This window comes from Letharia columbiana (assembly GCF_014066305.1).
Source record: "Letharia columbiana isolate WasteWater2 chromosome Unknown Sc0000016_s0, whole genome shotgun sequence".
In the NCBI taxonomy this organism is placed as follows: Eukaryota; Fungi; Ascomycota; class Lecanoromycetes; order Lecanorales; family Parmeliaceae; genus Letharia; species Letharia columbiana.
The window spans coordinates 647,798-660,812 of record NW_023501056.1 but is presented as its reverse complement, the minus strand read 5'-3'; the positions used below and the strand labels follow the sequence as shown (position 1 = coordinate 660,812).

The window sequence follows — 13,015 nt, the reverse complement described above, 5'->3', positions numbered from 1 at the left end:
GTCTAGACTGTGAATATCGTCCCACGTCAATATCGTCACCATGAACGCAGTCGATGGTTCAGATCACTACAACAAGACCTCCGACGGCAAGTGGCACACCCACCACAGTCTCTTGCTACAACACACACACAGAGATGCTGATTCACTTCTTCAGAGCCCCCTCCATCCCTGCTGACCATTATTCTCGACACGAACGCCCACGCCTGGGCCCTCCTCGCCCCCACCCTCCCACTCTCCGCCGCCATCGCCAACCTCCTGGTCTTCATCAACGCCCACCTCGCCTTCAACAACAGCAACAAAGTAGCAATCATAGCCTCGCACACACAGCGCGCCGAGTTTCTATATCCAATACCATCAGAAGATGACTCCAGACAAGCGAACGGATCTACCCACAATGGCGCACAGAACGGCTTGGACGGCGACATGAACATGACAGACGGCAATGAAGCCAACTATGCAGCTACAGCGGACGACGCAAACCACTACCGCCCCTTCCGGCACATTCAAACAACCCTCCTCTCCGCCATGTCCAAGCTCTACAAAACCACCTCCCCCGAATCCCTCACCCCCACGACCTCCATAGCCGGCGCGCTCACCCTGGCCCTAACCTACATAAACAAACAGTCCATCGCCTTCTCCACAACCACATCCTCAAAAACCAACGCCGATCCGCTCCTCGCGCCCTCTGACCCAAATTCAATCCAGCCGGCAACGTTGAACCCGCGAATCCTCATCCTCTCCGTCTCCGGCGACCTCGCGCACCAATACATCCCGATCATGAACACGATCTTCGCTTGTAAGTTTCACATCGTTCTTAGAGCCACCGCTCTCCAATACGAAATCTATTTGCTCGAATGCTAAAACCCACAACCCTCCAGGCCAACGCCTCACCATCCCCATCGACATCTGCAAAATAGCCGGCGACTCCGTATTCCTCCAACAAGCCTCCGACGCCACCCACGGCACCTACATCGCCCTCACGCACCCGCGGGGGCTGCTTCAGTATCTCATGCTCGGCTTCCTGCCTGATCAGAGCAGCCGAAAATATCTGGTACCACCAACGGCCGTAGGAGTGGATTTCCGCGCGGCGTGTTTCTGCCATAGGAAGGTGGTGGATGTGGGGTTTGTTTGTAGCATTTGTTTGAGCAGTAAGTCTGCTCTCTGCTGGGTTGTTGGAGAGTAAAATGGCGTAAAGGCTAATGATCACGCAGTTTTTTGTTCACCGCCAGAAGGAGCTGTGTGTCTGACTTGTGGGACGTATTTGCAGCTAGGGGAGTATGGAGGCAAACCGGCTGTTGTGGCGAAGAGGAAGAAGAAGCGGAAGAAGGGGGCGGATGAGTAAACATGAGAAGCTGTGCGAGATGGAAGTCGTGACCTAGGAATATTGATGAAATGATACAAATCACAGCAATTCCAATTCCCCTATGCCTTCATGGTGCACTCAAGTTAGTGTATGAATTGGTACTAATCTCAGCCCAGAGATATCGTGCAACCTTCTAATAAACACGCTTGAGCACCTCGCTAAAGTTAAGCTCTATTGACTGAGTTTCTCGAGTACAGCGGCTACGCTTGAATCACCTTCTGTAGCCTGTTGCAATCTAGCACTCTGGTGAAAAAAAACGGCACCCTTAAGAGCCTCGGCTCCGGATCCTATTGTAGCATTGCCGCATGGGTCATTGATCAAGCTGGGTTTTGTATCTTTTGTGTTCTCCCGACGCGCTCTTTCGAGGCACGTTTCGTTTTCCGGCGCTTAGCCGTGGGGTCCAGTTCAGTATCAGGTTCTAGAAAATCTTCTAGCTTTGCGTCTGCAGGCCATGTGCCACGAGATCCGGAAGTCCATCGGTGATGCTTAATGAGGCGAGCACCATGAACTACTTGGCTATCGCCTTTGCCACGAGACATCACAGATCTGGGGTCTTTGTCGTTCGTGCCCATCGATGCTACAGCCTAGATTCGGTCAGCTTGCTTGGACATCTCCTGGATCTTGAGCGCGCTCACAAACGAGTCAGTGTTGTGGGCGAAGTACAAGTACGCCCCATCCACTGTCTTTTTGACACCCAAGATGCCAATGGCACCAGCGGAATGGCTTTGCTTCACACTAGGATGTCCTGAGATTGGGCGACGTTAGCTGACAGAAATACTCGTTGAGATCGGCAGATTGTAAATACCCATGAAGTCCCTCTCGACGAAAGCTCGCATAGCATTGTCATCATCTGTCGACTCGGAGCCACCTTTCCTACCCCTCTTTGAGGAAGAATAAAGCCGACTGGCACACGTCCCAGCAGCCATTGTGGTAGCCATGTGCTCACCCGTACCACTGGTGACGGTTGCAACGCTCGTTTTATCTTTGTCTTCCGGTTCGACCGGTATCACAGCAGTACCAATGCCGACTAACGCTGCGGGGCCAACACGACCCTTATGCTTCATGCCAATTCCTCCAGATGAGGATCCGGCAGCTATGTGTCCATGACAGTCTATAGCAATGGCGCCGACAGTATCAGTGATATCGTCTGGCCTTGAGGTCATGCTCGCCGTTCTCTCCATCATCTCGTCATGGTCCTCAGACTTAGTATTATCGTAGAACCGTGGTGAGTGGCTCCTCGTAGGGGGAGGCGGCGTCGGCGTTACAGGAAGCCTGCGGCTACCATCATCGATCGACTCATCGACTTCTGCGGCCATACTGGACGAGGTACGGGGTTTGGGGGAACGTTTGCCTTGAGACTGTAGCCAGTAAGGATTTTCATCAATAAAACTGTCACCACTGTCATTATCGTCAACGTGAGTCTTGATCGAGAATTGTCCATCATTGCCTGGCTCGTTAGAACTCCAAACGTGACGTTTCTTTGCTGGTTGAGCCATCGAATCTAATGTGTAGCTGGCTTCGGAGTAAGGTGGAACAGTCGCACCTAAGCGCGGCGAGTAAGGCTGGCTCTCGTTCCAGCAGGGAGCCAAATCCATGTTGTGGCTGTCATGCTCGTGTCCGACCTTGCGGCTCTCATCCTTTGATATTGGTGCATCGGACTCAAAGTCGCTCTCGCTCTCTCCGGTCCTCCGCGATTTTCTTAAATCTATCTTCCATCTTGCATAGCGTTCTGCAGCAGCTGCAGACACAAGGTAATCAGCATTGACTACCGGCATGCCCAGGTCATAGGCAAAGTCTGTAGCTCCTTGACCGACCAGCAGATTTGGAGGAACCCGGCGAAGAGATAGTGGCTTTGTTGAATGTTCCAGGATGAGTCGTGCAAGATGGATGGGATTTCGGATGCCTTGCAGGGTCAGTCCTGACTGTATGCATATGAGTGCGACGAACAGATGGAAGTCCACGTACATCCTGCAGCGCCAACCGCGCCACTTCGACCATAGTGATCAACGATGGTGGCATCACATTCGACAGTGCCATCCATTGATAGATTGCTACCGAAACCTGCGTTCGTGATCTCCTTGTCTTCAAGGACTCTGATAGCCATTTCGACAGCTTCCACGGCGCTTGCACCGTTGTTCAAGAAGGTCATGGCGGACTTAGCGGAACTGGATGAGTATCAGAGGGGTTTATCTTTTAATCGACGATGGGAGGCTTGTATTTTAGAAGCCCCGCCAATAGCCTTTCGGTATTGGGAAAGTAAACACTCACTCCTCACAAGCGGCCAAGTGAACCTTTTCATTTTGAAAGCTGTGATAGCCTGCACCAGCATGAACGAATATAGCACAGACATCTCCAGAGCGCCGGCGGCGTTGCGGCATGTCCGCAATTGCAAGGTCGATAGGCCCGTCGACTTGAGCGTCAGTCAAACTCTCTGAGCTGGATATGCTTCCAGCGCTAGATAGGCGAATTGGTGAATTCATTTTCGTCAAATGAAAGCGCTTATGGATCCACAGGAGAAGTGGAGGAGCCAGTTCTTTGGCTCAATAAAGAAAGAACCTGCGATGGCGTGACAGTTGGCATTCGGTAGACCTCTCTGATCGCTACTCTTTCACAGTGATCAGTGCGTTTGTCAAAAAGCGACCTGGATCGGAGTGGTGGGCGTTCCGGTGAGGTGAGATGAGGTTCTGGATTTTGCTTAGGCAACAGTCTTATAGGTTGATGACCGCGAAGAAAGCATCAACCCGAGGCACGGAAGAACAGGGAAGCTGACGTTTGGGGTATTAGAGAACGAAGTGGAATGTTTGTGGGCTTTATAGGTGGTTTTTGAGAGTAAGGAGCTCTGGTCGAGACGCGACCTGATTTAAATGAATGTAGGCGACGAGCGGCCCGCGCTCAGTCTATGATTACAGCAGCGTTGATTTCCAACGGTGAGGAGACGCACACAGAGCGTTGAAGTTCTGTTGATAGAGATGTGATGCTAGGGATGTGGTGACGCCAAAGCAGGGACGAGGATATTCTTGAGCACACTGACAGTGACGCTGCTACCTTTCTTGGTGCCAACTCCAGTGATTCCTCCCATTTTTAATTTAGTGACTATCCAATTGTTACTGCAACCTTTGCACATGGTCTACATGATGGACGTTGCTTCCTGTTGACGAGCTGACCGAGCTCACCTCAATTCTCATAGGGCTGAAAGCGCGCTGTCCATTCTTCTGTTCCAACAAAGCTCTTCCCCTGTCAGTTGCTCCAACGCATGGCCTGAAGTCTACATGTTGATGCTTGGGCAATGTACACATCCTCACTGATTGCAGGTGTCTCCATGTCAGGAACATCATAGGATCCCTCTTCATCTTGTAACCGTTGGCCGTTCTCTACCAGTCATGAACCTTGTGCTAAATGCTAATTAAATCTTAGTGCATTTCAAGCTCTTTTAATCTCCCATTTCATGTCCTTGATACTGACTTCCTCGCCAGCCTTCTCGTCATATTCGAACCATTCACCCTCCTGCAAATCGATCCCCGAGAACTTGGTTGGCGACTCCAGCCCTTTGGCCTGCCATTCTCCCTGCTACATGGTCAACAAAACAACACGGACTATGGAAACATCTTAACATACATCTGGTTTAAATTCTGTGAATTCTAGGCCTCGACAGTCAAACTCGATAATGTTTTGCTTCTTGGGTGGAGAAAAATATGTGTATACGTGAGGCGGGTTCTTGATCGTCGCTGTTGACTCTCTCTGGACTTAAGTCAGCAAATGGAAGATATGCTTGATTTGAGATGGTCACCAACTTTGCATGATTTGCATCGCCATACGAAGTTGGCTTCTCCCTTGCTTCCAGAGACTTCGCTTTGTTCCTGAACGTTTTCAGCCTTCCCAATCGAAAGTTGAGACACGATAGATACACACGTAACGACTCACACTGACCCAGTTCGGATGTGTCTCTCTACATGAAGTGCACTGCACTTTGAAGGTGTAGAAATAAGGCTCGTCGGGCGTATCTAGAGGAAGAAGGTCCGTGACACTGTGATTATCAGCACAAGAAGAGTTGAATCTAAGATAGGCCTACCCCGTAAGATCTGCTGTCAAGGCCAGCGCCAACATCGTAAAGATATATTCATTTGATATTTATTGCTGTTGCTATTTGGAAGCTAACCTTGTCATTCGCCGCAGCGCTTGCCGAGACGTTATCACGTGACTCAGCCTTATTTCTTGGCCGAGGGGCTACCAGAGTCTTGTAAGCAATTACGAATTGTCGATGCTTGCAGTTTATCCCAATAGTTCCGCACGCTAAATGGTATCACCCAAGTGATTGAAGTGTCATGCAGGACCAGCGTTCGTGACAGCGGCACAGTCCGTTGTATGCACCCAGTCTGACATGTTGTAAGCGAGCTCGGATGTTTGATTCAGCTCGGTCGCTCTCGAGTGGCCTGCAAAAGCTCAAGCTAGCCCCCCAGGGCTCACTGTTAGGAGGACGTGCTCATCTTCAGAGACTCACTCTTCACTCGAGCCTCCTACTACAATGGCAACCCTAATCCGCACAACCCGCCTCTCCACCTTCACATCACCCCTGCCTGAGGCGGCCAGCCTTTCCTTCAACAACCCCTCCAAAACCCATGCGACATACCCTGTTGGCTCAACCTTTACAACAAGCCGCCACTGGCACAACGATCATGCGGAACACTTCAAAGTGCTTTCGGGGGCCATACTCGTCACGGTCAATAAGAACAGCTTTGTCGTGACAGGTGCACCTCCTGCCGCCACAATTCCTTGCGCGGCACGAATTGATGCGGTGGGATTGTCTCGGGCGGAAGGATCACCAAAGTTAGCGAAGGGACAGTCAAAGGAGCTTGAGAAGCTGAGGGCACCGGAAGATGAGGCAGAAGAATGGAGAACGCCTGCAGATGGCGAGAAGGAGGTCTTCTTCCGAAATATGCTGAGCGCGGTTTCAGAACCTCGAACGGGCATTGTGGGAGAGATTCTGAGACCCATCCATATGTTGATTATATATCAAGGCTTGGATACCAGGATGGTGATCTTAGACATGGGGCTGAGGGTGGTAATGGGTGGAGAGGGATGGTTGAGAAACAACATGGTGGGTAGTTTTGGAATAGCGGGTCTGATTGGTGGTGCATTCGGTCTAAAGCCTGTGAGCGAAGCGTACACACCAGGCCGATTGATTTCAGAATGGGGGAAGAATCGAAAGTAGTGGGGATTTGTCAAGTTTAGTTGAGGCTCGATGCTAAGGAAAGGGAACAGTATAGGGAATAAATCTAATACTATTGTCAATTAAGTCCAAAGAAAACGGCCTTGGCTTGGCCGAATGCAGAGTGCAACCCGCTGATTTTCACTCGACAGTCGATTCTTTTGGGTTATTACCCACATATGTGCGTGCCAAAGTCAGAGAAAGGAAGCTCTCTGGACAAACATTTGGCACTCGATTGGCCGAAGTTATGCCGTGGAGCGCTAATTGACTTCATCATCCCGCTCGAACAAGTACAATTATACATCGGAGCAGCGTCGTCTGGCTGGACCGCTATGCAGACCGTGTGGTCAAGAGTTGCGCAAGCACAATGTGTTTGTAATTGTCCCTCCTGTCTATTGACCACCAGTGGCATTGCTCGACGGGCAACAACGGCTACAGCCCGACGAACAATCCGTGTCGGCGATGTCTTCACATTCTCTGTTTCCTCGCTAGCAGCCGGGCTTGCCTTCGCAGATTCCCGCAAAAAAGATGACAGGCGAAAGCAATGGGACAGAGTGATTGGAGAAGCAAGAGCAACGGTAGAAGCTACGGAGATCCAGCAACAGAGCCGGCTTGCAGCTTTGTCAGATGACGCCAGAGTGGAAGCATTGGACAAAACCGGGGCAGCTGAATATCGTTCTACGACAGAAAGAGCACTCAAGGAAGTGGAGGCTTGGGATGTCCAGGACAGCGAAGATCGGGATCGGCGGGTTCCCACACTTGACGATAGATTTGATACTTGGCTTGATGTCTTCGACTGGGCTCGGGAACAGCAAAAACTACGAGAAGCCTCTGGATTTCAGGATTGGAAAGGCCCACCGCTGAGTCTGCTTCAGACTCTGTCTAGGGTTCAGCTCGATGAGCTCTTGTCAAATGAGCGGCTTCTTCGACGTTTCTATGGAGGGCCGGATTGCAGTAGCTTGGTGGATGAACAGCCCAGGTATCCTTTTTCGATGAAGAAGATAAGAACGTTGGAATGGTCAGTTGCCAAGATGGTCTTAAAGCTGCTCATGTACTGTTCCAAGAACTCTTTGGAACCTCGGGAAGGTTCAGGTCGTCCTACCAACTCTTTGCTGCGCGAATTAGCCAAAGACGAAGAGATCTTACAAAGCAAGCTTGATCACGCAAGTGAACGTCTACGCACTCTACACGCCGAGCGCAGGAGTCGCCCTTATTACGAAGAATTCGAATCCCCACAACTTCCCAACTACGATGACACAACAATCGAAGAATATGAACAAACAACGGACATGAACACATCTTTGCAAAATTTACTGGAGCTCATGAAGCAGGAAACAGATTTGGGTAGTCTAATGTCTAAAATATGCTACAATCTATTAACAGCTCGGACACCACCAAATACCCAAACCTACAACATGCTCCTCGTTCGCTTCTGTGTACTTGAAAGGGAAGACCTAGTCCAGGCGGTACTGGCCTCCATGCGCGCATCTCATATACGGCCAAATGAAATCACCCATGCTACTCTTCTGCGACACTTCACCGCAACAGGGAATCGGGTTGGGTTTTTCGAGTACTGGAGGCGTATGGAAGGACACCGTGGGGGACTAGCTTTGGCAAATCCCGAGCTGAACATTCATCCGGGTGTGAAGGAACGATACCTGGTTTTTGGACGACAACACCACAAAGCTGCTGAAAAGGGACGCATGAACGGTCAAGTATACGAGTCGCTGATCGTAGGCGCACTACAATTTCTTGGTCGCCAGACCGCAATGCACTACTACCGCAACATGATCAGCGAAGGCTGGAGCCCCGGTCTCGCGATCTCGCTGGCTATTCTTCAGGATTGCTGCCATAGGTCGGACTGGACAGTGGGGACAGTGGTTTTGGAACAACTGGAAGAGACCGCGGAGATGATCAGTACTGTCACATACGAGTGGATGCTGCGTCTTTGCCAGTGCTGTGGACAGCAGCAGTATTTCGACCAGATACTGCGCAATGGAGTACATTGCGGCGCTTTACCGGCATCCATGTTGGACCTTCCTGATCATGCCAAAGCTGAAGATGTTGCCTTCCTCATCGAGCGTGCTAAAGATATTCAACCACGCAAAGCGATCGGTACGTTGGAGAAGGCAAGAATAAGCCACCATCTAGGCGACAAGAGTCCTTTCCTTTTAGAGAACGTCCTCCATGCTTGCGAGGACGAAGATACGCTGCGTCGCACGATCAACCGAACACATAACAGGTGGGAGGCGAGGCTTGCCCTTCAAAAGAGGCTGGATGTTATTTCCTCAGAAGTTGACCACACCGTCCTCCAAGCCAACCACGTGCTGTATGCTTTGAAGCACTTATCTTCTGTAAAGTTCTGGCTATCCGAGGGAGTCAAGCGTTTGGAAAAGGAATTCGAGCAGAATGCCAGTAGTGTTGTGTATGCCTCCTGTAGTGACGTGGTGAGGGATACGAAGATTCAGAGAACCCAGGCAAGAAGAGCTAAAGGCGGAGATGCCGAGAGTGGCAACTTGGTGGACTTGGGGATCACAGCTGGCTTTCCTCAAAATGAAGCTGAGTGTGTGTCTCATCTACCGCCAGGAGATCAACGACGCGACCTGGCCCAATGGAGTCAGCCTAGCTCACCGCAAATGACGAATCCACCAAATGGTTCATTCTGGAAAGAGCCTGAGGAGAAAATGGCTGCTACGGCATAGCACTCGCTTTGTTACAGTAGCCATTAATCCCCAAGTAGCCAACAACCGACACCACGCAGGATACACTTCCCGTCACAGGTTCTAGGAAGGCTTCCCTGGGTACCGGCGTTGACAAGGAGGGACAGAATCACGGATCTTTGTATAGTGCGATACAAATGACGTCATCAGATGTGTGTATGTCGCGGCCGGTGGAGGGTGGATGATGTGTATGTCGTGCACACTATACATACAGAAGCATTTGTTTATGATGTGTAAATATGGTGGATACTGTACATACGGGATTATTTATTTCTAACTCTATAGCTCTATACAGACTCATCGTCTCACATAGGCTATCCTTCCAACATCGAATCTGTTGGGAACCACCTCTGCTATCTCGCGAACCAGACAAACGCTACTGTATTATCCTTAAATCTGATGGCCTTTCAACAATGTGTCATTGCACAAGGTTCGAAAAAGGTATATTAATGATCAATGGATATGCATCTAATGTATGCATCTAAAGTACCAGACAAGACAGTCTAATCTCCAACCCGACCGCAAATCGCCCCAGTCTTTCCATGCACGCAACAATCACCAAATAAAACCCCCCATCAGCACTGATCCCACCCCCATCCTCAATCGCCGACGACCGTCAAATCAATCGGCTTCGCCGGCCAAAAAGTCGTCACGAAGCTCGGATTATGATGACTGAAATCATCAAACCTCATCCGGAACTTGTCCGTGCAGACCGGCTCGCACACATCGCGCACGACCTGCTGGATCTCGGACCAAGTATGCACGCCGTGACGGTCGTAGTTCCGCACGTGGCCGTGGAACTTCAAGGACCGCTGGCCGTCGTGCCACGGCTTGACGCACAGTTCCTCGTTGCGGTCGCACCACCAGTCGTGCATCGGCAGGGATTGGTGATCGTCCGGGTCACCGCCGGCCATGCTCCAGCAGTGTTCGGCTCGGTCCTTGGCGCTCGTGATGCGCTCGCCGAGGTTCATGTGCGATGGGGCGGGACCGCATTCCCAGTCGAAGTTGTAGATGTTGTCGAGTCTTTGGGAATAGTATTCGAAGTTCATGTAGGCGGCGACTTGGGCTTGCGGGTTGGTGTTGTAGTCTTCGGCGGAGCAGATGCAGGAGATTTGGCGGAGGGAGTCGAGGTTTGTGGACCACCAGACCGGGTCCCATATTTGGAGGTATTTGGCCCAGTCGCCGTCTTTGATGGGGCCGGGGTAGGAGGTGTTCCAGGGTTGGTAAAGTTGGGAGTGTTCGGCGTCGGCGAGGATGGGAGTGGTTTCTTTGATGGTGTCGTTGAGGATCCTGGTGGGGATGCCGTTGAGGATACCAACGGAGCCGGGCGTGGGTGCTGGGACTTTGTGGTCGTAGATGACGGAGAGGGTTGGCCTGGTGGTGGGCACTGGGTACACAAAAACTTCGACGAGAGACTCGTTGGCAACAGGGTTTGCAGACATCATGGTAACCATGGTGGTGGGCGTGGGAGAAGTGATTGCGGCGGTCTTCATGAGTGACGCCATGACTTGAGGGGCTGTAAGGCCTAAGACTAGGAGGAGATGATTCCAAGTGTCCTGCATGTTGTTGTGTCGTGAGGTTGAAGAAGGAAGAAGAGAAGGGCACATCTGGAGAGTTTATGCGATCTGAAAATTGGAATATCTGGGAAATCCGAATATCCACAGATAATAATTCATCCATGCTGTTCAATTGGAACCTAATAAGCTTAGCTTCTAGGTGAGGTGGCCTATTGTAGCGGATTTGAGGGAATATGAGGAACTTTACGCCGAGAAATAGATGGCCAAGCTTTTGGGTAAGGGTTCATTGCCAACAGAGCCTGACAGACAGCAGTGGGCGGATACCAAGTCTGTTCTGTAAAGGAGGCGAATATAGTAGATAATCGCGTGGTATCCTGCCTGCCGCTGAGCTCTTGAATTGGAAAGTAATCCTAGCTTGCCTAGAAGCGATGAATACTCACATGCAAGCACGTAACGAAAGGCATCCTACAGGGGGGCATTTCACTCAATGAACCAGTGATAAAATGACCAGCCATCATCACATTGGGTTGTGAGCGGTAGTCCGAGCAAGGATAGCAACACCTTCAACATGACCGGTCTGTGGGAAGAAGTCGAATCCCTGAAGACTCTCAATCTCGTACCTGCAGTCTCCCACACCTTCGACCAGAGCTCCAACATCCCTGGCTTGTGTATGTACATTGCAGCTGACATAGACGATTCTGCGAGGGCCAAATTTGAGCAGCTGTTGTAGGAAAGGGTCGTCACAGCCTTTCCTCGGCGGATCAATTATCACAACGGTCTTTTCAGGTGGGTATGTCACTTGCTCAAAGAGCTTTGATGCATCTGCGGTCATGAATGATGCGTTAGACACTTTGTTGGCGGCGGCATTTTCTCTGGCGGAGACAATTGAGGCTCCAGCAATGTCGATACCCATCGATGAAGAAAACAGTGATGAAAGAGTAACGGTGAAGAGCCCAGAGCCGCAGTAAGCATCGATCAAATACTTGATGGGTTTCTCATTCTCTTTCGATGATCCTGGAATTATGCGCTGCCGGATGTACTCGGTAAATTTCGGGAGAATTGAATTATTATTTTGAAAGAAAGCACCAGCTGTATTGCGGAATTCGAAGTCGTCAATGTACTCTGTCGAGATAGCTCTTTGGTCTGTTATGCAGGTCTTCTTTTCCGTAAATGTTGAAGGTTCATGATGGCTACCGTTTACGTTGGCTTCGTTCGCAGTCTTTGACGGAGGTTCCGTCTCCAATGAAGCACCCATGTTGTCAGCCTGGCCAAGATCTAAGTCTGATTCTTCTTGCTCTGGTTGTGGTTTTGGCTTCCTCCAGGTGCTCTCTCGGAGTAGAATGGTTGCTCCCTTCGTGTAATTCGCGATCTCTTCACTAATTCGCTTCCGCTCAGTCCTCATGCCTTCTCTGACTGCATCCGTGCCAATTGGACAGTCCTCTATATCAATTGTCTTGCGGGTACCCTTCAGCTGGAAGCCTATTGGTGGGACTTCCCCAAACCTTTTTCGCTCTGATGGATCGCTCCGCTTGGCTTTCCTCGTCATGCTCCCTGGCGGTCCATCGAAATGCGGCGTCAACTTCGTGCGATAACCATACTGCAGAGGCGATCCGATTGTCTCGTCAACAGTAGGGATGACATTTGGCGTCAAGCCGGAGAAGCTGCGGTATGCCTTCTCAACAACTGTTTTCTTGTGCTGTAATTGCAGATTGTATGGCAGCATCTGAATCTGACAGCCCGCACATTTGGCAAAATACGGGCACTCAGCAAGACTATCATCGCGCTGAGGCGCAGGTATAATGACTTTGACGAAATCTGTCAGTGTATAATGCGCCTGAGGAAATTGATTGATGACTTTCGCTTGTACGAGATCCCCAGGCACTGTAAATGGTACGACGTAGACATGGTCAGACGTGGATGAAAGACCCAGGCCGTCACCAGTAGAAGATAATTCAGAAATCTTCACCTCGACGACCGTGAAACGCTCTGGCGGAGAGTATGAAAGGGTTTCTGTGGGTTTTCCGTCACCAGTGCTTTCGTCAGTTTGCTCAGCTTGCTCCAGTGCTCTATGTTGTGACAGCAGAGATTTTATGTCCGCTAAGAGCACCACTTCATTTGATCCGTCATTGACGGGCTTCGATGCAAGTTTCTGGCGCTTCGCAGCTTTGCCTTGGTGATACTGCTTCTTTGTCATCGCAACGATCCCACT

At 50.6% G+C, this 13,015-nt stretch overlaps 7 protein-coding genes across 7 annotated transcripts; 3 read left to right on the top strand and 4 right to left on the bottom strand.

Moving 5' to 3' along the window:
* Window positions 1-40: 40 nt before the first annotated feature.
* Window positions 41-1,342, top strand: HO173_005816 (uncharacterized protein; the record flags this gene model as incomplete). The annotated part of the gene is made up of 4 exons (XM_037307730.1): window positions 41-86; window positions 155-796; window positions 879-1,148; window positions 1,212-1,342. The coding sequence occupies 4 exons, from the start codon at window positions 41-43 to the stop codon at window positions 1,340-1,342; spliced, it is 1,089 nt and encodes a 362-aa protein (XP_037165539.1).
* A 338-nt stretch (window positions 1,343-1,680) lies between these two features.
* HO173_005815 (uncharacterized protein) lies at window positions 1,681-3,843 on the bottom strand (the record flags this gene model as incomplete). Its single annotated transcript, XM_037307729.1, has 5 exons — window positions 1,681-1,947; window positions 1,999-2,108; window positions 2,169-3,266; window positions 3,329-3,528; window positions 3,632-3,843. The coding sequence occupies 5 exons, from the start codon at window positions 3,841-3,843 to the stop codon at window positions 1,681-1,683; spliced, it is 1,887 nt and encodes a 628-aa protein (XP_037165538.1).
* Window positions 3,844-4,783: 940 nt separating this feature from the next.
* On the bottom strand, window positions 4,784-5,467 carry HO173_005814 (uncharacterized protein; the record flags this gene model as incomplete). The annotated part of the gene is made up of 5 exons (XM_037307728.1): window positions 4,784-4,927; window positions 4,979-5,101; window positions 5,155-5,220; window positions 5,273-5,387; window positions 5,433-5,467. The coding sequence occupies 5 exons, from the start codon at window positions 5,465-5,467 to the stop codon at window positions 4,784-4,786; spliced, it is 483 nt and encodes a 160-aa protein (XP_037165537.1).
* Window positions 5,468-5,885: 418 nt separating this feature from the next.
* On the top strand, window positions 5,886-6,572 carry HO173_005813 (uncharacterized protein; the record flags this gene model as incomplete). Its single annotated transcript, XM_037307727.1, has 1 exon — window positions 5,886-6,572. One exon carries the CDS (start codon window positions 5,886-5,888, stop codon window positions 6,570-6,572), a length of 687 nt encoding a protein of 228 aa, XP_037165536.1.
* Window positions 6,573-6,748: 176 nt separating this feature from the next.
* On the top strand, window positions 6,749-9,271 carry HO173_005812 (uncharacterized protein; the record flags this gene model as incomplete). Its single annotated transcript, XM_037307726.1, has 1 exon — window positions 6,749-9,271. The coding sequence occupies one exon, from the start codon at window positions 6,749-6,751 to the stop codon at window positions 9,269-9,271; it is 2,523 nt and encodes an 840-aa protein (XP_037165535.1).
* A 617-nt stretch (window positions 9,272-9,888) lies between these two features.
* On the bottom strand, window positions 9,889-10,851 carry HO173_005811 (uncharacterized protein; the record flags this gene model as incomplete). Its single annotated transcript, XM_037307725.1, has 1 exon — window positions 9,889-10,851. The coding sequence occupies one exon, from the start codon at window positions 10,849-10,851 to the stop codon at window positions 9,889-9,891; it is 963 nt and encodes a 320-aa protein (XP_037165534.1).
* Window positions 10,852-11,323: 472 nt separating this feature from the next.
* HO173_005810 (uncharacterized protein) lies at window positions 11,324-13,000 on the bottom strand (the record flags this gene model as incomplete). Its single annotated transcript, XM_037307724.1, has 1 exon — window positions 11,324-13,000. One exon carries the CDS (start codon window positions 12,998-13,000, stop codon window positions 11,324-11,326), a length of 1,677 nt encoding a protein of 558 aa, XP_037165533.1.
* Window positions 13,001-13,015: the final 15 nt, after the last annotated feature.